At 25.3% G+C, this 23050-nt stretch overlaps 1 protein-coding gene across 9 annotated transcripts; it reads left to right on the top strand.

Annotated features, from left to right (window-relative positions):
- Nucleotides 1-1911: 1911 nt before the first annotated feature.
- Nucleotides 1912-21762, top strand: LOC126897057 (protein NDRG3). 9 transcript variants are annotated; one of them, XM_050670439.1, is made up of 13 exons: nucleotides 1912-2244; nucleotides 2697-2866; nucleotides 6112-6334; nucleotides 6832-6876; nucleotides 6938-7137; nucleotides 7770-7890; nucleotides 8121-8262; nucleotides 8333-8479; nucleotides 8556-8846; nucleotides 10814-10898; nucleotides 12758-12805; nucleotides 14290-16499; nucleotides 21421-21762. In XM_050670439.1, exons 3-12 carry the CDS (start codon nucleotides 6135-6137, stop codon nucleotides 14382-14384), a joined length of 1374 nt encoding a protein of 457 aa, XP_050526396.1. In that variant the 5' UTR covers nucleotides 1912-2244; nucleotides 2697-2866; nucleotides 6112-6134; the 3' UTR covers nucleotides 14385-16499; nucleotides 21421-21762. The 9 variants fall into 9 exon arrangements, with proteins under 9 accessions (XP_050526396.1, XP_050526397.1, XP_050526394.1 ...); XM_050670440.1 differs by lacking the exon at nucleotides 2697-2866 and having other exon boundaries at nucleotides 6941-7137; XM_050670437.1 differs by lacking the exon at nucleotides 2697-2866.
- Nucleotides 21763-23050: the final 1288 nt, after the last annotated feature.

The raw sequence follows: 23050 nt of genomic DNA, 5'->3' as shown, positions 1-23050 counted from the left end.
GACCTAACGTATAACTATTATTTAAAAAAAAAATCAGCTAAAAATATTAACTGGATCAAAAGTTATTTAAGTTGTCAGTGAGTGGTGGGCCACTCTGTATATTATAAATAAAAATGAAATATATTTACCTTCAATGCAGAGACGTATTAAGGGGAGGACTAGAGGGACTGGCTCTTGGTGGCATTATATTTTTAGATAACAATATTTACAGTCATGCATAAAATTTGTTCTCAATAACTTTTATTTTGCTCATCAATATTTTGGTGATTAACAATGCAGAAAAAAAATTTTTGGTGAGTAAAAAAAAAGGGTTATCAAAAAAATTTTTTGAAGGTGGCACACATAAACACCCAGACGCCAAATTTCTGAATATGTTTTTGCTTTAATGCGAAGTGACCGTATTTTCCACGATGTCTTTTCGTGCCTGTCCATGAAAATTCAGCTGTCATTGAATGATTTTGCTGATATGTCAAAAAACACGAAATTAATTTTATTAAGCTTATCGTCTTTAAAAATTGAAAAGCTCTGTTCTATTTTTTTTGAGAAATATGGAAAAGTATCTCAAAATTGACTAATTGACTAATGATGTTATTTATTTTTCAGTAATTTTTCAAAGAAATGATACTTTTTAATTATCTCGGCTAAACTGCATTGTGGATGTGAGTCCTCGCTAATGAAGAAACAATTAAATAAATAATGACAAACAATAAAAATAAATTATACGTTTTTTAGATCTCGATACTTTTTTGATTATGTTTGCTCTTCTTTGCTTTCGTTCATCCCTTATCGGATACTCTTATCGGTATGTACCCTCGGTATGCGATCTGTGACCACTAACTCATTAATACAACTAGTTGAATTGTCACAACCGCCCGAATATAATGTATATTACTTACGTTCTATTACAATAGATAAAATATTATATATTTTATGTATTATCTGTTTTCATGAGATGAAGTTCTCGTGCCTAATGATATAATACAGCCATGTGCATTCGACAATCACTGTAGAGTAATTAACTATCGCAGATTATACTTATTACACTATATTTGTTTACAACAGCGAATGGTTATCAGACACCTATACGTTGTTAAACAAAGTCGCAAACAAAAGGGCTCTACCGAAATAGATTTTAATTCGTTACAGCTTTAAATTATATACATTGGATGATATATGGGTCTGATTCATTCAACCCATATTGATCGTCAACTTTATATTTTCATTTTTTAATGTTATGAATATACTCTCATTTTTCAAACGGTAGTTATATCAATGATATTGATGTAATTGTTAAAGATACTCCAAAAATTGTTTGAACAGAATTTTATGATATTCTATGCGGGGTTAGCTCAAGTTATTTGTCACCCTAGTTAATATTATAAATACTGACTTAAATGTTTTTTTCATTTTTTATATTTTTAAAATAAATGCTTAATTACGTCCGAATGCTTTGCCTGAAAATTTATAACTTATATGCGATTGCTTGTACATATCTAAAGTTTAAATTACTAGGTTGAATGTAGGTTTTTTTCAAACATAAAATTTTTTAATATGCTCAATTTTAGTTTTATAACAATTAAATTTGTTGATTAAATCATGAAAATACGACTCATTAGATAAATAGTATTGGTATAGGTTGTTGTCAATATTATAGCTGTAACCTCGAGACATATACGCAGTCGATGACCTGCAAGTTTTTATGTTGAATGACGTCATGGTTTTCAATGAGCTGAAATGTCACGAGACCAACGTAATGTTCTGGTACACGTAGAGACATCTTTGAGGTGAACTCGGTCCCTAAAACTCTGAAATTGGCCCCTAGATGTCGTCTACAAAGAAAGGGACTGACTAGTTGGAAACGGACGCGGTGGTTCTATTGACGTAGTGTATCCACCCCGCTAGTCATCTTCGAGCAGCTGTTGGATCGATGGGCGGCCTGACCCAACGAAAATAAACATACATGAAAACACAGGGCAGCGTTCGGGTATTTTTTACAGACTGTCAGAGAGCAAATGTGTTAGTTGTGCGTGTATGTTCTCACATTGTTATTTAGTTAAAGCAAATTTAAATATTCGTACAGTAACTTCTTCGAGTCAAAAATGTATTTGTTAAGCTTTTGAAATTACATGTAATTACGTGCAGGCACATTCATAAGAAATTGTTGAGTTGAAAATTAAAATTTTAGAAGAACAATACTGACTGTTTAAAAAGCAATTATTGACCACGAGTACGTGCAAACTAAAGGTATGTTATGGTTTATAAAAATGTACTCATTACTTTTTATTAACCGGGGACAATGGGTATCTGGTTGATGTATTGGGAGGGGTACGAGTAAAACCAGTACTGGTGAGTCGCAAAAAATCTCGTAGTCATTTCACTAGTCGTTTTCAATATTTGCGGGTTCTTTGAGTTTAATAATTTTTTTTAGAAAACGAATACGGTCATATTATAGACTAGTCGTCCCTTATTTTGTGCATTATCGTTTTAGTGTCTTCGCAGCATCCGGTCAACGTTAGTGTAGTTCATTTATTGATTTTGCATGGACAAATATCTAATACATAGATAAAAATTACATGAAGTGTGTATATCATATTGATTTAGGTAATTAGCGGCATGAAGTAAGCCAGAACTCCCTTATGCTATGTATATTATTGTGTAGAAAGTAACATAGGAATATTAATAATGTTGTTTGGCAGCTGTTGTGTATACGTGCACAGTACAACACCATCCATAGAATTCACAAATCCCACCTGCACACTTAACACTATACCGATACTGTCACAATATGCTGTTGGTTTAGGTCCAAAACCAGTGAATATCTTTTTATGCTAACCGGCACGTATAAAACCATCGGGTCGATAATCAGGTGTGTATTTGTCCTGTAAAATATACCTGTTTTGCTTAAACAACTATGAACTAAATATTAAGAACACTTTTCAAATTAATTGTTTGTTATATGCACCAAAGTGTTAAAAACTAGTTTGATGTCACAAAAAACTTTGTGTAATGTTTGATTAGAATTTGAATTTTAAATACCGACTTTATATTCAAAATAAAACTAGTTTATAATAAAATGTTCGTGATCGCCTATATATATTTTACTTAATCTTCTAGTTTTCACTAATACTTATACGTCTACGACTAATGAGTTGCCTATTACAATATTTTCAGGTAACAAAATTAATATATAAACAAATTCTTTTCAGAATATTTAGTTTTGAAGCATTTTTTCCGTCGTTGTGACATCAAGCCATAAAATTATTTTAGCACCTATCGGTCGATAAAAACAAAATTGCGTAGAAATAATTTTTCTATAATAATCAGGTTGCACGCGAACGATAGCTCTCGGGAACCAATAGTCATTCAGTTTTAAAATAAAACAAAGGATATTAAAAATAACACTATTAATTTTCTGATTTAAGTTCATAATATTTCAAAATATGTAATGCGCTGAGTTGATTAACAATAAAATAGAAGTGTTAATTAAAAGAGTAATTTAGTTGCTTAATTTTTTATGTGGATCCGTTATAAAATATAATCGGATGGTTTATTGGAAAAAAGTATCAGTAAAATGGAAAATACTATCATCAATATAATAATATATACTAATATTGTTATTAGTGATAGTTTGTATTTCTCTTTTTTTCCAAGTATAATTCTCTAAGTATAACTATATTTTATCATAAACGTATTGCGATAATAATTTTTGAAGTGAATTATAGCGTAACTAAAGCACAATCTATATACAAATAATAATGTCTTGAATTTCAAAAAGTAAAAACTTTTTCTGAACGGACAATAATCTTGAACAAGTTTTATTACAATGCCAGTTTAGTTAAAATACATTTTGTAATATTTTGGAACAAAAAGTATTGTTATATTAACAAACTTTTGTTGAGAGAATGTACCTACGAAATTTTTACAAGAATTATTCATTAAATAAATTATTTTGTTTTTACAATAACGCCCAGCTCAAATATTTTTACCAAAAAATTACGTTTTTGAGTAAATGAATATCATATGCATGTATAAGAAGCATCAATAAAAGTTATATCCCGTTCTAATAATTATATTTCAATGTGTACAATATTCAACCTAAAAATTATTAATAATAAAATGAGCAAATAACGTATGACACATATGAATCGATGGATACAAGGTCATATTCTCAATTACCCTCACTTATAATAAACTATGTAGGTAATACTGTAAGGCAGATTTTTTTACGTGTAAACTTGTAATGATTTGATTTAAAGGGTGACTTTATTATAAAAGTAATATACTAAAATTTACTTTGTTATTCATTACCAGTCTATTATTAAATGTCTTTTGTTATATTTATTAAATACAACATCTTTTCAATATGTTTTCAAGAATAGAAATTTGATCTTGAATTACGTTCTTTATTTATTTTATCTTTTTTGGAACTAAACCAAAAAAAAAAAAACATAATACTGTTTACTATAAAACTATTTATATCATTATAATAAATACAAAAAAAAGTCAACAACAAACTTTTTTATACAGACTCTAATATTTATTGTACGTACAAGGGTTAGACTGAATGTAAACAAAATAGTTTTAAAATAACAACCATGAAATTTATTGACATAATCAATGGAATAGTGTACCAAATAGCTTCTCAAATTACTTTTTTGCATTTTTTATTTTCTTATTGCTGGAAAATGATGTGTAAAAACTGCCAGGTTAGAATATTTTTATTTAATTTTAATATATTTTTTACCCGAGTAAAAATAAAAAAAAATCTTTCTGACTTATTGTAGAAATTTGATTACTATTACAACTAAGAGATTTTGTTACTTAATATCTTACTTACTTTTCATAATTTAAGGAAAAGTGTAACATTGTATAATATATAGTGTAAAATAATTATTGATTATACGAAAAAACGTTTTTTAATATAAAATTAATAATTGTAAAATTTCATTTAATGAAATTTTAAACAATAGAATACATTGTAACGAATAGAATCACTATCAAAACAAATTAAAAATTATATGTATAATAATATATATTATTATACAGAGTTGAATAGATATAACTGACAACTCCCATAACTTTTGATACAATTAACATTACGTTGTGATTTTTTTTTTATAATTTATTCACTCTTAAACAGTGGTAAAATCATATTTTTGATTATTTGACTGTAATAATTAAAAATATATACATTTATATAATATATGCTTTTTGCTTTATATTTTTTCAAAATTTCAAAGTAATCAATTTCTAAGTACTTTTATACGCTATTATTGAAAAAAAAAATTGATTAATAAGTCGATACCATTTTAGAACAAGTAATTATTGATTTAATGTACTTGAAACAATGACATAATGTAGTCTACACGTTAATGCTTTATCTTCAAATATTAATACAAAAAGCATTTGAATTATATTAAATATTGCTAGGTGGCCGGCATTCCCTGTCTTTCCTAATGCAAAAATAAGGTAAGATAGTGGTTCTCTAGATAACAAAAATACAAGATAATTAAGTTTTTAACCTTTTTTTTTACTTTCTAAAACATTTTGCTTAAACTCTAATCAAAAATAATGATAAAAAATAGACTGATTTGTTATCCTATACAATATTTATATTATAATGAACGTTTTATTTAATTTTAAAAATACAGTGATAATAAAATGAACATTAATATTCCGCTATTTGGTCATGAGTGTACATTTAACGTACTATATTTGGTCTTTTATAGTAATAATACACAAGACACCTTGTGTAAAAGGCATCAAAATAATAAAAAAAAATTATTTTTTAAATAATATCTTTTATGATGTTTAATATTTTTGAAAGAATCATTGTTTTAGTCATTGGTTTTGAATTTACCTCATTCTTTATTGAAATTCCACTTTGATCTCTACTACTCTTGGTACTTCACACACACACACATATATATATATATATATATAAATTTAGGTGTAGTATTGTAATTACTTTTTGTATAATCATCATTATTATTTTTTTATTAAATAACAATGGTTTAATTGTTTATTGTACTATTATTATTACTTAAAAACTTTTTCATTACGATGTTGGCTTTTGCACGTACTCGCACGTACTTACAGTTTTGTTTGCAGCTTTTGGCCTCGCATGACGCAATATGTCTTACCGTTCGCTGGCCGCTGACCGTGTGTACAAAGCGACCACGGACGACCTGCAGCCGGAGCGGAAGAATTCTGTCGGTACTGTATTTAAAAAGGCATTTGGTTCATTAAGCTCAAGCCCCCGGCGCAGGCTGTCCGAACCGCTTATGCAAGGCGTGCCTGTTATAGGAAGTGGCAACGTCAACACACCACTCAGGTACATTAAATTTTAGAATAATTGTATTTATAACTAAAATGTCAAAATTAAACCTATTTGTATAAGTAATTTATAAGAGAAATATAATAGATGATCTCCCTTTCCTTTTTAAAATGATCATTTAATTTCTAAATACAATTGAGAGATTAGAAAATAAGGTGATATCTAAATATTTTTTTTGTTTTTTTAAATGTTTTGAACATTCAATTGTCATAAAAAAATAAAATTATCAATTTAACTTATTTTGTATAATATCAAAATTAATTTCTTCGTCTATTGGTTATTTTTATAACTTCCACGTTTCCTTCAAGTATTCATTGGGTAACATAAAGTTGTTTATATTTTAATTATGAAAACTATACTTTGTTTTTCAATTATTAACTTTATTGGTAAAGATAGAGAAACCTATGCAACAAACTATTACTCAATTACATAATTACAGTTCAATGTAATATCCTAATCTGAATACATTCATTTTTTGAAATTTTATTTTTTAGAAAAATGCCTACGTCTGTAATTTCCGAAGAAGCATCGCTATTGAGGTAAATAAAAATTTAGATAACTTTTTTTGTATTCGGATTAATTGAAAATTTTCTGATTTAGCAGTATGCGGTCGGATACTATGGAAGAAGTGGAACTAACAGGGGTGCGCCCTTCCTTGCCTGCTGTACGGACATTTACCAGAAGTAATACGGGAGTGGAAGAAGTTTATGTAGATACTGACAACGGCCCAGTATGTGTGGCTGTACAAGGAGATAGATCCAGGCCGCCTATACTCACATATCATGATCTTGGATTAAATTGTGAGAAAATAATATTTATTTTTTAAACTCTAAGAAAATGTTTCCTTAATATCTATGATAATTTGAAAGTTATTCAACAAATTTTAAAAATCATTACTGCGATCAGTACATTTTAAATCCAATACTAAATATCTTCGTTAAACATTGTAATACCATTTTTATTTGTTAATCGTAAAGTTTCTCTATTAAGTAGTTTAATTTATATATTTCTAACGTTAAATATAAATCTTCTTTGAATGTTTTTATTCATTAATATTAAGTTAAGTGATAAAATTAAAATCATTGTGCTTATTAAATTACTATTTTTTTAATGCAGTATTGAGTTCACTCATAATAAATTGTTATGCGGGTATTTAATAATACGAGTTCAATTTATCAATCTCTATGAATCATTTTAAGTTCTTGATTTCTATTAACTAAAATAAATTATAACAATACAACATGATATATTTGTATAATTTACTTTAACCCGAAATTTACTAAGAAATTTCAAGATTTTATGTTAATACCGGGTTTGAGAATTCTGTAAAAGTATTCGGAATATTTAAATAAATACTTAATAATATTTAATATAAAAAAAATATATATTAAAATTCACAAATTAACGCGTATACTTAATATATATTTTGCAGATATTACGAGCTTTCAAACATTTTTCAATTACAGTGGAATGCGAAACCTCACATCCAATTTTTGTATTTACCATGTAAATGCACCGGGACAAGAAGAAGGAGCACCTCCACTACCCGACAAGTAAGAAGTTTTCAGTTAATTTAATAAGTCTTAAAATGAAATTATTCAAATACATTTATCATAATAATCATACTTTATTTGAATTAAAATTAAAATAAAAAACGTATTTATAACAAATGAAATGATTATTATTCTATTTTACTGATTTTAAAATGATTCATAAAAATTTATATTAAAAAATGCTACGAAATATATGAGTTTTGAGATTACTATTAATACAAATATTTTAGTTATGTATATCCTACAATGGACGAATTGGCGAATCAATTGGATAATGTGTTAAAATATTTTGATTTAAAATCTGTTGTTGGACTTGGAGTTGGTACCGGTGGAAATATTTTAGCTAGATTTGCTTTTAAACAGCCACTTAAGGTATAGTAGTTCTCAGTTTTACCTAATGGAAAATTAACGAATGGGTTTGAACAATTTTTTTTACGTACAGATCGAAGCTCTAGTTCTTGTTAACGTCGTGTCTACCTCGGCAGGTTGGATAGAATACGGATACCAAAAATTAAATGCTAGATACTTGAAATCTAAAGGAATGACTCAAGGTGTTTTAGATTATCTAATGTGGTACCATTTTGGAAAAGTAGGTTTAATTCAATGTTTTTTATGTGTGCAATCGATGTCGATGAAGATGACAACTATTCTTTATTTTTTTTAAGGGCACGGAAATGAGAAACCACGATCTCGCTCGAGTTTATAGAGAATACTTTGTACACAGTGTTCATCCTGGAAATTTGGCCGCTTTTATTGATTCATATGTGAGACGGACTGATTTGGGCATAAGTAGAAGTACCCCAACATCGGAATCAAGTTCAGCCGGTCGAAGACCCAGTATGACTACCACACTTCAAATGCCTATTATTAACGTTTGTGGTGCTTTGTCTCCACATCAAGAGGATACTGTAACACTTAATTCCAAACTAGATCCAACAAAATCGTCATGGATGAAAGTAAGTTGATAATTGTATATTTGAAATTCGTCTTTGTGTCTAATATTTTGCTCAAAAAATGAAGAAGAATATAATTATTTATATCGTTTCTAATTATTAGTAAAATATTTTCGGAAATAATGCTGAATGAAAATTGTATAAGGATACACATAGTATTAACTTTTAATGTTTATTTGAATACCATTCAAACAATTAATAGTTTTAAAGTTCTAATTTTTACGAGTTTTAACATATGTTGCAATGCTAGAAAGATACTGGTTAATAATATCCAGTATAGTTCATACAAGAGATTCACTTATCAAATTATGTTATTTTTGTAGCGTTATGAAATAATTCTACAGAGTAAATTTTATTTTTATTTTTTCTATTCGAAAGTTGTAATTTCATCAATTTTTGTTTTTTTAAATAGAAATATATGTAATATAAATTGTAAATAATTTACAAATTAAAAAATAATCTTTCTAAGAAAATGACTGGTCGATAATACCTTTTCGGCCAGTATTTTGGAAGTTATTAACTAATTAATATAATGATAGGAAGTGAAGCACAGGCCTATTTATTTTTATCTAAAGGCATGAATTAAGCGCACTATTTCTCCCTCTTTGTTTTAAAAATGCTATTATGTTTTAAAATAGTAGTCTAATAGTTGTTATCGACCAGTCATTTTCTTAGATAGATTATTTTCTATTTTGTAACTTGGTTTAACATTTAGATTTCCATAATTTTGGGTATACTTGTAAAACGGGGATTACTTTTTTTTTAAATTTCGGTTTTAAGCACCCCTTTTCCATTATTTGCGGTAATTATATAATTATATCATAATTTAATTTATTTTCATATATCATACAAAATTCATGAAATATTTTATCTGTATAAAGCGGCTGTGCTCCTTAAAAAATATTTATTGAAGCCCCTTTGAATATTCCACCATCAATTTGTATAATTGTGATCTCATGATTTCGCTTGATTGTTACACATCTCCAATCATAATATAAATATACAGCATTCACAATTATCTATAGGCGGCAAATAATCTTTACAGCTTCTAAAAGAGTGACCGACCATCTTTTGTTTTTCGAAAGATTGAGGAATGGTTTGATAAAAATATTAATCGCATTTTAAAATAATATATTTATTTATTTACCCTATTAATTTACTTTAAGTATACAAATGACTAGCCCATTGAATATTTGTCCAATGCTCATTTTTGGATCTTCATTTTTTCTATTTATTATTTTAGGAAATTTTAAAATTAAAAAAAAATGTATGTCTATTATCTATAACACGAAAATAAATCAATAAAAAAAATTTAGTTTACGGATTTTATATAATTATAAAAAATGTCAACCAAAATTCTTGTTGAAAAAATATATATCGTATCTCGGAATAGTCTTAAATAGTCTACAATCACATAGAAATTATAGATCATCACTCTTCAAAAAATGTTTTCCATCTAAGGTGACAATACCAGTAAATGACCACTATCAGTGAAAGAACGCCACTGAGTTTTTTTACTAAAAATATTTAAATGATTGTTATAATTTAATGTTAGTAGTTTATATAAAAAAGAAAATATCTAAATTTAGCAATATTTTAACATCACTATTTTTAATATATCATTATATGTTCGTGTACTAGAAAATTCTAATTTTTAATATAATATTATAAATTGAAATTGTTGTGTTAGGTAATTATAAATATTTTTACATTATTATGAGTGTGATATTAAAATATTAATTAATAGAGAACTTTAAAGTATGAAAAACTCTTAACTGTTCTTTCACTAGTAATAAAGTCATTCTATATTTTATTCTCAGATATTTATTAAGCTATTGATTAAAATTACATTGCCAAATGTTTTTTTTTTTAAATAATTATCATAATTTAAAAACTTATATTATTATTTTTTTAAGAATCTTATATAGAATAAAAATTTTGTTTTATTTATTATTATTTTATTTTTATAGATTTCGGAGTGTAGTATGGTGTTAGAAGAAGTACCTCATAAAATGTGTGAGGTACTCAGACTTTTTTTACAAGGACTCGGTTACGGTAAGCCAATCCAGTCTTCGTGCACAATTAAAAACTAAATTAAAGTTTTCCTTTTTGTCTAATGCTTCAAAAACGCTAGTATAAACAAAAATGTCGAAGTCCATTATTTAAAGGATTGTAGTTATAACCAATTGATATATTTGTAATTAATTATTTTTAGTAACCATGTGTGGTTTTATTATCAAAAACACAAAGATATTAAAGGTTTAGGTGTTTTAGGAAATTTTTTTGTTAATTTAAAGTTAGAAATTTCTGATTTATATTGGATATAAAATTTCGTTAGATTTTATAAATTTGTAAAATGCTTTTTTTTTTTTATTTTTATGTGTTATAATAAATGAAACTTATAAATAAAATAATATAAATTAATAATTATTGAGTTAACTTTTTAATGGGATCTAGTAAAATTTTTTAAAAAATTCTATACAATTTAAAAATTAAATTCACAAAAGCGTAGCTTTTACGTATTGATAAAATATATTTTAGTTTTAAAATTTTAAAGTCAAATTCAATAATTAGTGTGTACAGCATAACAAGAGTACCAAAAAATTTTACTTCATCGAGTGTCAAAATATGTCTTCAGATACAAAACAAATTTTATATTTACCAATGATTTTTCATTATAAAGTTATTTTATGTATGTATTGTAAATAATTTCAATTTTGTCTTTCCAATGCTAATTAAGGTACATACATCCTAAATAATATTATGACTTAACTTAGTAAACCATTTTCTGATCATTAATTTTTTGATCCTTATGTGTTAAATTTTATTTGTTTATACATAATATATATATATATATAGATTAAAACGTATGAGTTTTTAAATTTTAGCGCAAATCCAATTTGTGTCACGTAAAATGAATAAAAAAATGTGTTTTTTCTTGAGATTAGATCTACGACAATTAAAATAGCGGTTTTTGAGCTTCACTATTCTTACTTAATGTGATTCAGAATTTAAAATATTTTTAAATACAATTTTTTATTTCAAGAATGTAAAATTAATTTTTATATAGCATTTTAATCAATGAAATAGTAATTTTTTTTTAATTAAAAAAAAATGTCCGTTTTCCATTAAATATTAATTGTAATAAAAAAAACTAGATATACTGTGTATAAGAATTGATTTATATATAAAAAAAAATGTGACCCAGTGGCGGATTTTCTACATTTTCCCAGGATTCCTAAAGAATAAATTTTACTTAAGATACACAACAGATTCTTACTCCACATATTGAATAATGTAAAGATATTGTTGTCTGTGATGGTTCAAGAGTCTAGACACCTTCCTAAATCCGCCACTAATTTAATATCTTCATTTTAGATTATAAATTTATTATCTTCTAAAAAATGCTATAGAGAATTAATATTAATATTAGAAAGGGAATGAAATATTTTCAATATTTTTACTTTTAGTTTTGTTCAACGTAGGCTTTAAATTGATTTTTTAACAGAATTTGGTGAATTAATCATTAATGTTATACTTAAATGAATTTATGAAACCAGTTTTATAAATAAAACGATTGTAATCAAAAACTAACAGGCTTATAAAAAGTGTTGAAAATCTAGTGTAAAACTAATAATAGTAGTAAATGAGTTACAAATGTGATGTTTAATTCAAATAATATATGGAACATAACTCTCAAGCTTTCTTACACGCATGTTAAACCCAGTGTTTACTTTAATATAATTTATTAAGTGCATAAAAGTGCATTTACATTTTTGGAGATTTTGAAAATTTCCTAATAATTTCAACAAAAATTATTTATTTATAATTAAAATAGAAATAACGAAAAATACTTATTTGATTTTATTTTTGTCTCGAACATGTTTGTGAAATGGATTGTTTATGTTGATCAGCTGTGAGACTAGGCCGACCGCCCTTGACGGTGTCCAGATCAGCTGAAGGTAAAAATGATGACGTATTAGCTAATACATTTAGCGCACGGATGCACGACTAGTTAGCGCACGCACACACATAAACACAAACCTTTTCTCCTATGAGTCAAAAATACCTACATGACAACTAAAAAATAAATAGTGATCACCTTCGAAAACACAAAATTTGTACATGTAAGTGCTATGAAATTTATAAAAAAAATTTATTTCTGTTGTGAATTAGGACTTCCACTTGTGGGAGACACCGGTCGTCCACAAAACAATTTTAGTTTTGCTATAAAGTTACAAAAATTATAAAAATATGTGTACTTTTTTTTGTCGTCTAGTGTCTCCTTTTAATTTCTTCTGGTGGTCGCATTATTGTGTGATTTAAATATTTCATTTGTTATGTTAATTATTGCGCTTTTTAGTGGTTTTGTTAGTATATTTATTATTTGTATTAAGATGTCAATAAGAAATATTTTCCTTTGTAAGAAAAAGTTCTTCATTGGGATATTTTAATTTGAGTTTGCAAGATTTTAAACATAAAATTTTCTAAGAAATATTCTTAAAATTACATAAATTTTTAATGTTTTTTAAATTAATTCAGTTAATATAATAATTTAATCTTTAGAATGTTTATTCCTTAAAATGAATCACCGTTAGTATTTGTCCTGTAATCTATTCCATTAAATCGAACTGAGTTGTTTACATCCAATAACTATGCATAAGATATTTGTAGTTATCATTAAAATTTTTAATAGTTTTTAAATGCTTAATAAAAGTATAAGATGTGTTTTTTATATTGTAATGTAATTGCTTGGTTTTGGTGAACATTGTTTTTTGTGTTAATAAAACTTAATAATGCATGATTAAGATTAAATAAGGTTATATGTAAATTTAATTTTTATATTAAAAATGACTTGAAATTCAATAATTAATAGTAATTGTATAAATAATTATAATTTATAAATTACTATAATATTATTTTATTTGGTTTCAATAAAAAACATACATTGTTATATTATAAGAGTTAATTACTTGTAGGTAATATTATTATAATACATTTGTTTAATATATATTTATAATATATAGTAAAAATGTATTTGAATATTAATCAAAAAAATATTAAAGAAATTTAACTCAAAAAGTCATAAAAAATACTAAAAAATTGAGTATACGTATTTCAGGAATAACGTTATATTAATTAAATAAAAACAACCATACAAATTAACTTCTTTCCCTTTCGATTTTTCAAAATATTATTTGTGTGCATTAAAGTGACACAAATGTGTCATTGGTTGATTTGTAAATTTTTATAGCTTTTACTTTCTTAAAAATTTGATTAATATACTATTAACGCAAAATAATAAATCATTCAACATACGGTTTATAAATGTCGTTTATGTAAGTTATTAATATAACATTTGAACTATATTACTTGTGTGATGTGAAGTACAGTTTATGTGTATTTATATATAATGGTTTAAAATAAAAAACGAATTTTCTTTCAGTGATATTAAAATCCATAAAGCAGTCAGATTCCAAAGATAGTGTTCGCAGTTCACCTTGGCCATTTAGAATCACCGAAAATCCGTTAACAGCATAATATTATGCTAACGCAAGAAAAGTGGTTGGTGCTACAGTAACAGTTCTACAATAATTAGATATATTCGTTAATTTTTAAGAATAAAGTGATAATATTTGTACTCAATCTGGTTTTTGCGAGGAGTATTAAAATATTATTGGTTTTGTAAACGGATTGTGCCTCCTTTTTTTTTTTAGTTATGTGTCGATTGTTGGCCCCATAAGGCAAAGGTTGATTATACATTATTATTATTTATATTTTAGGAATCATTTTTTTTAATTATTATTTTAGGAGTTCATCCTATAAATTAGAATAATAATTTTTAATAGATAGATAAGAGTCATATCAATAAAATTTCATTCAGTGTTTGCTGTACAAACTTATGGGAATTTAGTGTAACTATAATGATTTGCCTAAAAGAGTTAGATAAAATAGACTGCACGAAGCACTTGCGCTTAAGATTTTTTTTTATGTATGTTGTTAACTATTGATGTTAATAGATTATTAAGTGTTGCTGTTATTTAATCTGATATTGTATACATATTATGGACGTTAACGTTCTGTAATATAAAATGGAATGTGATAAGTAATAACAATAAAATTAATTATACGTATTTGTAATATTAATTGTTTTATGTAATAATGATAGTAAAATTTTGTCAATCCATATTAGAAAAAATGAGGAATAATAAACTGTTCATATTATATTGCACGAATTAAAAATAAAGGATCCTTTATTTTCTATTCTTCAAGGGATGCCATGTAAAGGATATGTCATCCAGGTCCAGGTGACTGTCCGAGTTGGCCTTTTAAAATAGTGTGCCTAAACAATTTTTGTCCTTTTATTTAATTTACAAAAACAAATTCAAGTGATTAGATTTTTAGTTTTGATGCGAATGTGAGAAGGTATTAATTTTATTTTACTATGATGTTTTTTTGTCTGTCTCCACTTTTTCTTAGTACCTACTTAATGAATTTTGTACAACGATACGTTAAAATACCTTCGATTACAGTAAATGAGGTAAATAATACAAAAAATAAGATTATTGAATTGGCAAATGTCAATATTTTTTCTACAAATATTTGAAGACTGGAAATTGATCTACTGTTTATGTAACGGACAACATCACAGAAACTTGTTTGTATCCATATTGTTTATTATACAATTTGCAACATACAACAAAGATATTTTAATATAAAATTATTGGAGTTATGATAAATATAAGTTTATTTAATAAAATAATGTTACAAAGAAAAAAAAAATTAAAATAAAGTAAAAAAAAAAGTATAATGATATCTGACAGTGATTAAAATCACTATAAAAAAAACGCTTCGATGCAAATCTTTAGATACTGTTTAATTTTAAAAAATTGGTGGACTATTCCAAAAGCTACATGATCTGCTAGTTCATTATTAATATCCTAATTAAGATAAAGTATGTAGAATGAAAAAGGGATTATTAAAAAATATTATTTCTCATAAAAAAATAATGTTGATCAATACACTTTTCAATAAGTTATAGCATTATAAAGTTAAAAATGTAAAAAATAAAATTGAGAATTTTCACACAATACTAGCATTTGGTAGCCATTTTCACCGTGAAGACAAAATAAAGTCCGACATTTTTTTTTTACGTAATAAAGTAGATTACATTAGCTTTAATTTAATATATATATAAAAGTGTCAGACTTTCCTGAACACTTTCAAAATTTAAGTTGAAAAAGTCAATTTTTTGTGAAAAATTTGTCATTTTGAATCCCCCCCTGTGGGCAGGTAAAAAGTCAGCTTTATAAAAAAAATATACCAAATGATAGGTAAAGACATCATGCATCTACAAAAAAAAGATTATATTGATCCATACATCTTTCAAAAAGTTATAGCATTATAAAGTTAAAAATATAAAAAAGAATTTTTTTACAAAAATCGTATTTTTTTTATTAAGTTTAATGTCTGTTTTCACCATGAAGATAAAATAAAGTCCGAAATTTTTTTTTTCCATGATAAAGTATATTACATTAGCTTTAATTTAAGATATATATAAAAGTGTCAGACCTTCCGGAACATTTTCAAAAGTTAAGTTGAAAAAGTTAATTTTTTTTGAAAAAGTTGTCATTTTAAATCCCCCCTTGTGGGCAGGTTAAGGGTTAAATTTATGAAAAAAATATACCAAACGAAAGGTAGTGATATTACACATCTATATAAAAAAGAATTATATTGATATGTTCATTTTTGAAAAAGTTATGGCACTTTTAAGTAAAAAAAATTGAAAAAATTTCGAAAATTAGCGATTTTTAAATTTGTAATTTTTTTGGAGGTTTCCCCCATTTACGGGGAACGAGGGCATTTTTTTCAATTTTTGAGGGTAATGTCTTCGACTAGATACAATTTGTGATCTTTTGACGTATCATTGAAAGAAATTGGTTCGGTGAGAGCTGAGAAAAAGTGGTAAAAAAAAAATAAACACATCTTAGTAAAACCAATACCTTCTCAGCTTCGCATCGAAGCTAAAACGGTAGCACAGTGGGGTTGCGCTACAGTATGGACGTGGCATAGTTGGGACAAGTATAGATGATATCTGACAGTGTTTAAATCACTATTATAAGAAACGCTTCGATGCAAATCTGTAGGTGATGTTTAATTTTAAGAAATTGGTAGATTATTTCAAAAGTAACAATAAATCTTATTTCCCTAATTTTATCCCAATTAGTTCTTTGATTTATAATTATAATATTCGAATAAATAATAATTATAGTAGTTATATTTAGTATGAAATTAAATTTAAATAATTTAATATTGTAATTTTTATGAAGATATTATAAAAATTTAAAGGGCTTGATGCAATACTTTTAAATAAAAAATGTTTGTTACTTATAATAAAGTTTTATACACTAGAAACAAAAATATACTTTTCTAAATCATCTTGCGCGATGTTTTCAAATGTGGAATTAGACCTTTTCTATCACTTCAAAGTTTTAATATTATTAAAAAATAGGTAATTACATATAAAAAAGAATAATTAAGAACACAAAAAAATTGTTTTAAATTAATATTGATTTTGATTAATAATAAAAATATTTTTGTGTAATTTTATAATAAAAAATATTAATTTACTACCATAACTTTTAGCTCAATTTATAAGTTTGAAATTGAATTCATTAAATAGAAAATTTTATGAGAATTAAAAAAATTGTCTAGTTAAAATTAATATGCAGTCAGCAAATTTTAAAATTACTATTTACAGTATATGTATCAGAAAAGCTCAATATTTTTTTGCATTTTTATCGTAATAGATAACTTAAATAGAAATAATAGTAATCATTTCAGAGTAACTTTTGGTGTTTAAAAAGATTCTACAGTTGAAAAATGAACTGAATTAATTTTAATGATTTACTTTAGCTAAAATAACTAATAAATAAAAAAGTTGTTAAAAAGATCTAAAAATCCATTGTTAATTTAGGAGAAACTAACAATCATTTATTTTAGAAATGATTTATATAGCAACATGTCACAAAAAATTTGGAATATTATAGTCTAGTAGTAGCACACACAAATAGAGTAAAAAAATTATTAAATTACAAAGTAAAATTATTAAATTTTGTAATTGAAACCTATCATATCGAACTTTGAAAACATTATAAATGAATGATTTTAATTGTCTGTATGGATAACATGGGACAAGTAACTGTTTAATTGATAAATTATAATTTTTTTAAAATTTTTGAGGGTAATACCTTCAACGAGATACGAATTGTAATCATTTGACGTATCGTTGAAAAAAGTAGGTCAAGTTAGAGCAGAGAAAATAAATGATAGTCACAAAAAAATACCTTTTCAGCTTTGCATCGAAGCTAAAACCTAAAATATATTAAATAATTTTAATATGAATAAGAAATATCTTCTCACGAGGGGCAATTAAATTGAAGTTATTGAATCTAAATGAGATAAAAATCAAAGGAGTTGAACATTTATTCTAACTTAAAAAGAATTAAGAAAAAAGTTCCTTGCCATACGCTGATTGAAACCTTATACCCCAAGCGCATAAGACACAAGTGTTACCGACTCGGTAACCGTATGACGATTCTGCTAATTGAAAAAAATTGCAATTTATGCTAGTTCAAATTTCAAAGTTATTTTTCTCGACTTAAAAAAAGCAAAAAAATTAAAATAAGTGTAACATTCTATGCTATATCAAATTGATTTATATAATATTTATGAAAATCAGTGTACTCCCCCTTATTTTAAAATAAAATAAAATACAAAACCCAGAATTTTAACATAAAAATATATTATTTTTGAATAGAATACATGAAGACGAATCCAGAGGTAAAAATTTTTTTTTCAAAATAAAGTATATTACACATGCTTTAATTTAAGATATGTATAAAAGTGTCAGTATTTCCGAAACACTTTTAAAACTTAAGTTAAAATAGTTGTTCTTTCTATACGTATTTTTAAAGTTTTGACTCTCCTTGTATAAAGGGATATAATTTGATCTAAAAAACAAGTGTGTCAGATGAAAGGGGTATATAAAAATTATTTATAAAAAAATAATAATATTGATCCATACATTTTTCCAAAAGTTATAGCTATGTAAATTTAAAAATATAAAATCGAGAATTTTTCATGGAAATCGTACATTTTTCTTTAACTTTAAAATGCATNATGTAAATTTAAAAATATAAAATCGAGAATTTTTCATGGAAATCGTACATTTTTCTTTAACTTTAAAATGCATAAAACGACAATACCTTATTTTATCATATCTGCCTTGGATATTTGCCTATTTATGTTTGATTCATATAAAGCGTGATCAAAATGTAAGGAAACAAGTTAATTGTTACAAATAATGAGAACAGTAGTAATCCGTTTCCTTACTGAACACACTTTATGTGACCAATCATGTTTTTGAAGTGAAACTTCTTTACAATGGAACAATAGAATTTGGACGTTTAACTAAGTATTCTGTTTTATTAAATAATTAAATTATAATATAAAAAAAGTTATAGTACTTATATTATTATTTATATTAACACGTTGATGGACAAAATCATATAATACTGTTATAGCAGTAATATTAAAATTTGACTATTCTAAAAACAATTCTAAAAATGTCATTACTGATATAGCAGTAATATTTTCAATGATTTCTTTTGAAGGAGGAAGTTGTTCTGACCCCATGCATCTCATAAAACCAGTGTTTGTAAAATACCATGTCATTAACTGTCCATCAATGTGTTAATCATTTTTTCTTATTTATTTTTATCAATAAGTAATCAGATTGTTAGAAATAAATAATAAAAATAATAATTTAATATATTATGTTCTATATAAATAAATATAGAAAAATAGTTATTATATATATATATTTATTTATTCTTAATTATTTTCATAAGTAAATAAGTAATAATCATTATTTTTATAAGCATGTATATTTAATTATATTTATAGGTATTACATTTATTCATATAAATAAAAGTTATAGCTTTGATTTTAAAAAATAATAATATATATTGATGTAAATAAAAATTATGTATGTATATATACTTTATTAAAAAAAATTAAATTAATGTTTTTTAAAATGCGTTAAGTAACTTAATTTTAAATAATTTTGATTGAGTATAAAAAATTTAAAAACCACAATAGTTAGGGGAGACTGGGGGAACTATGGTCAGTAGGTAACACCAGTCACCTCATTATCAAATAAAACCCATGGATCTAAAATTATGTTGATCATACGTATAGATTAAGAATGATAACAAAATCTTAATCGTATAAGAACAATATTATCAAAAAACCCAGCACAGGGGGGTCGCGGCACAGTGGTGACGTGGCATAGTTGGATCAAGTATAATGATATCTGACAGTGATTAAAATCACTATCAAAAAAAAACGCTTCGATGCAAATCTTTAGATAGTGTTTAATTTTAAAAAATTGGTGGATTATTCCAAAAGCTTCATAAACTGCTAGTTCCTTATTAATATCCTGATTAAGACAAAGTATGTAGAATAAAAAAGAGATTATTAGAAAATAGTATTTCCCATAAAAAAATTATATTGATCAATACACTTTTCAATAAGTTATAGCATTATAATGTTAAAAATGTAAAAAATAAAATTGAGAATTTTCACACAATAATAGCATTTGGTAGCCATTTTCACCTTGAAGATAAAATAAAGTCCGAAATTTTTTTTTTCCATGATAAAGTATATTACATTAGCTTTAATTTAAGATATATATAAAAGTGTCAGACTTTCCGGAACACTTTCAAAATTTAAGTTGAAAAAGTCAATTTTTTGTGAAAAAGTTGTCATTTTGAATCCCCCCCTGTAGGCAGGTAAAAAGTCAGATTTATAAAAAAAATATACCAAATGATAGGTAAAGACATCATGCATCTACAAAAAAAAGAATTATATTGATCCATACATCTTTCGAGAAGTTATAGCATTATAAAGTTAAAAATATAAAAAAGAATTTTTTTACAAAAATCGTATTTTTTTTATTAAGTTTAATGTCTGTTTTCACCATGAAGATAAAATAAAGTCCGAAATTTTTTTTTACCATTATAAAGTATATTACATTAGCTTTAATTTAAGATATATATAAAAGTGTCAGACCTTCCGGAACACTTTCAAAAGTTACGTTGAAAAAGTTCTACTTTCTATATGCATTTTTATGTTTTGAATCCCCCCTGTATTTAGGGAAATGGTCCGATTTAAAAAAACAGTATGTCGAATGAAAGATCTATATAAATACTACTTCTCATAAAAAAATTGTAATGATTCATACATTTTTCAAAAAGTTATAGCATAATAAAGTTAAAAATGGAAAATACAAAATCGAAAATTTTCACACAAAAATAGCATTCGGTAGCCATTTTCACCATGAAGATAAGATAAAGTCCGAAATTTTTTTTTTTCATGATAAAGCATATTACATTAGCTTTAATTTAAGATATATATAAAAGTGTCAGACCTTCCGGAACATTTTCAAAATTTAAGTTAAAAAAATTAATTTTTTGTGAAAAAGTTGTCATTTTAAATCCCCCCTTGTGGGCAGGTTAAGGGTTAAATTTATGAAAAAAATATACCAAATGAAAGGTAATGATATTATGCATCTATATAAAAAAGAATTATATTGATATGTTCATTTTTGAAAAAGTTATGGCACTTTTAAGTAAAAAAAATTGAAAAAATTTCGAAAATTAGCGATTTTTAAATTTGTAATTTTTTTGGAGGTTTCCCCCTTTTACGGGGAACGAGGGAATTTTTTTCAATTTTTAAGGGTAATGTCTTCGACTAGATACGATTTGTGATCTTTTGACGTATCATTGAAAGAAATCGGTTCGGTGAGAGCTGAGAAAAAGTGGTAACAGACACAAAAAAAAAAAAAAAAAAAACACATCTTAGTAAAACCAATACCTTCTCAGCTTCGCATCGAAGCTAAAAACATTTTCACGTTTAAATGTGTGAATGAAAATTATTAACATTTGAACAAGCATTTGTAATTGACATAAAAAAAAAATTAGTAGTATAATTCAGATTATTAAAAGAAATTATAGAAACATTGTCTAAAACATGTTGAATTTTTAATTAAATAAGTTCACATATTATAAATTGACACGTGAATAATAGTGAGTAAGTGCATTTTTTATCAAATCTCCTAACAAGGAATATCCTATAATAAAATGATTACAATGATAGAATCACGCAAATTAATAATTGTTATCACTTTTAGCTTGGCTAACCATGGAACACACGTAGTTGACATACGATAATGTTTCTAACTTTTTTAATAAATATTAGAGATAATAATTTCTGTACAAAGCGCGTTAAACGTTATTATTATCCATGGAAAAGAAATCTGTTACCAGTAAATAATGTAATAAGTATTTACTTCTGTACTCAGTGTTGCCAGACCAAAAAAAAACTTAATTCTCTCTCAAACTTGTAAAATTTCCCGGTTTTTAAAAAAATTTCCCTCCTTAAATTTTTTATTTCAAATAAATGTATATTCAATTTTCTTTTATAACTTGTATATTGACTATTGTAAGTTGACCATTATAATATGAAATCCTTAAATAATATTGGTTTTATCAATTGTTATTCCCATAATTAATAATATTTAAAAACAAAATATGTTATAGAATTCATAAACACATCGTTTCAAAATACATTTTTCAAATAAATCGCTACTTTTTGCATATTATACCATTGTAGCCTCTTTGAATGTAAATATTCAAAGTAATAAAAATTTAAAAATAGTTAGATTGAAGACTACAGTCCTCCCTCCTTTCAATTATATAAAATAAGGAATATTATTGTTTTTATTTACCTGGCAAGCAGAACAACGAGCTTTGAAAATATTTTTAGGAATACATTCTAACCATCCCTTAAATTCAGAGCAATTAATGTTCATAATTGTTTGAACGGTTGTAGATAGGATCCAAGGACCGATTGTGATATTCTTAGATAGTATTATCAATAGGATTTGTTAACATAAAAATTAATTTATCTATGCAAAAATAAAAATTGATCATTTTTTTGTGAAAAAATAACATGTATACTTTTAAATAATTTTTTTTATAAAAGTAAAAATATCGATTAATAACTGAAATTCCTAAGTTTCCCTTTTTTAGTACAATTTTAAAATTTCTTCCCTTTTTCCCTCAAATTGATTACGGTCCCAT

The sequence above is a fragment of the Daktulosphaira vitifoliae genome, unplaced genomic scaffold (genome assembly GCF_025091365.1).
Source record: "Daktulosphaira vitifoliae isolate Bord-2020 unplaced genomic scaffold, ASM2509136v1 Scaffold_1, whole genome shotgun sequence".
Lineage (NCBI taxonomy): Eukaryota > Metazoa > Arthropoda > Insecta > Hemiptera > Phylloxeridae > Daktulosphaira > Daktulosphaira vitifoliae.
The sequence above is the reverse complement of the archived record's forward strand: the minus strand, read 5'-3'. Positions and strand labels throughout refer to the sequence as shown.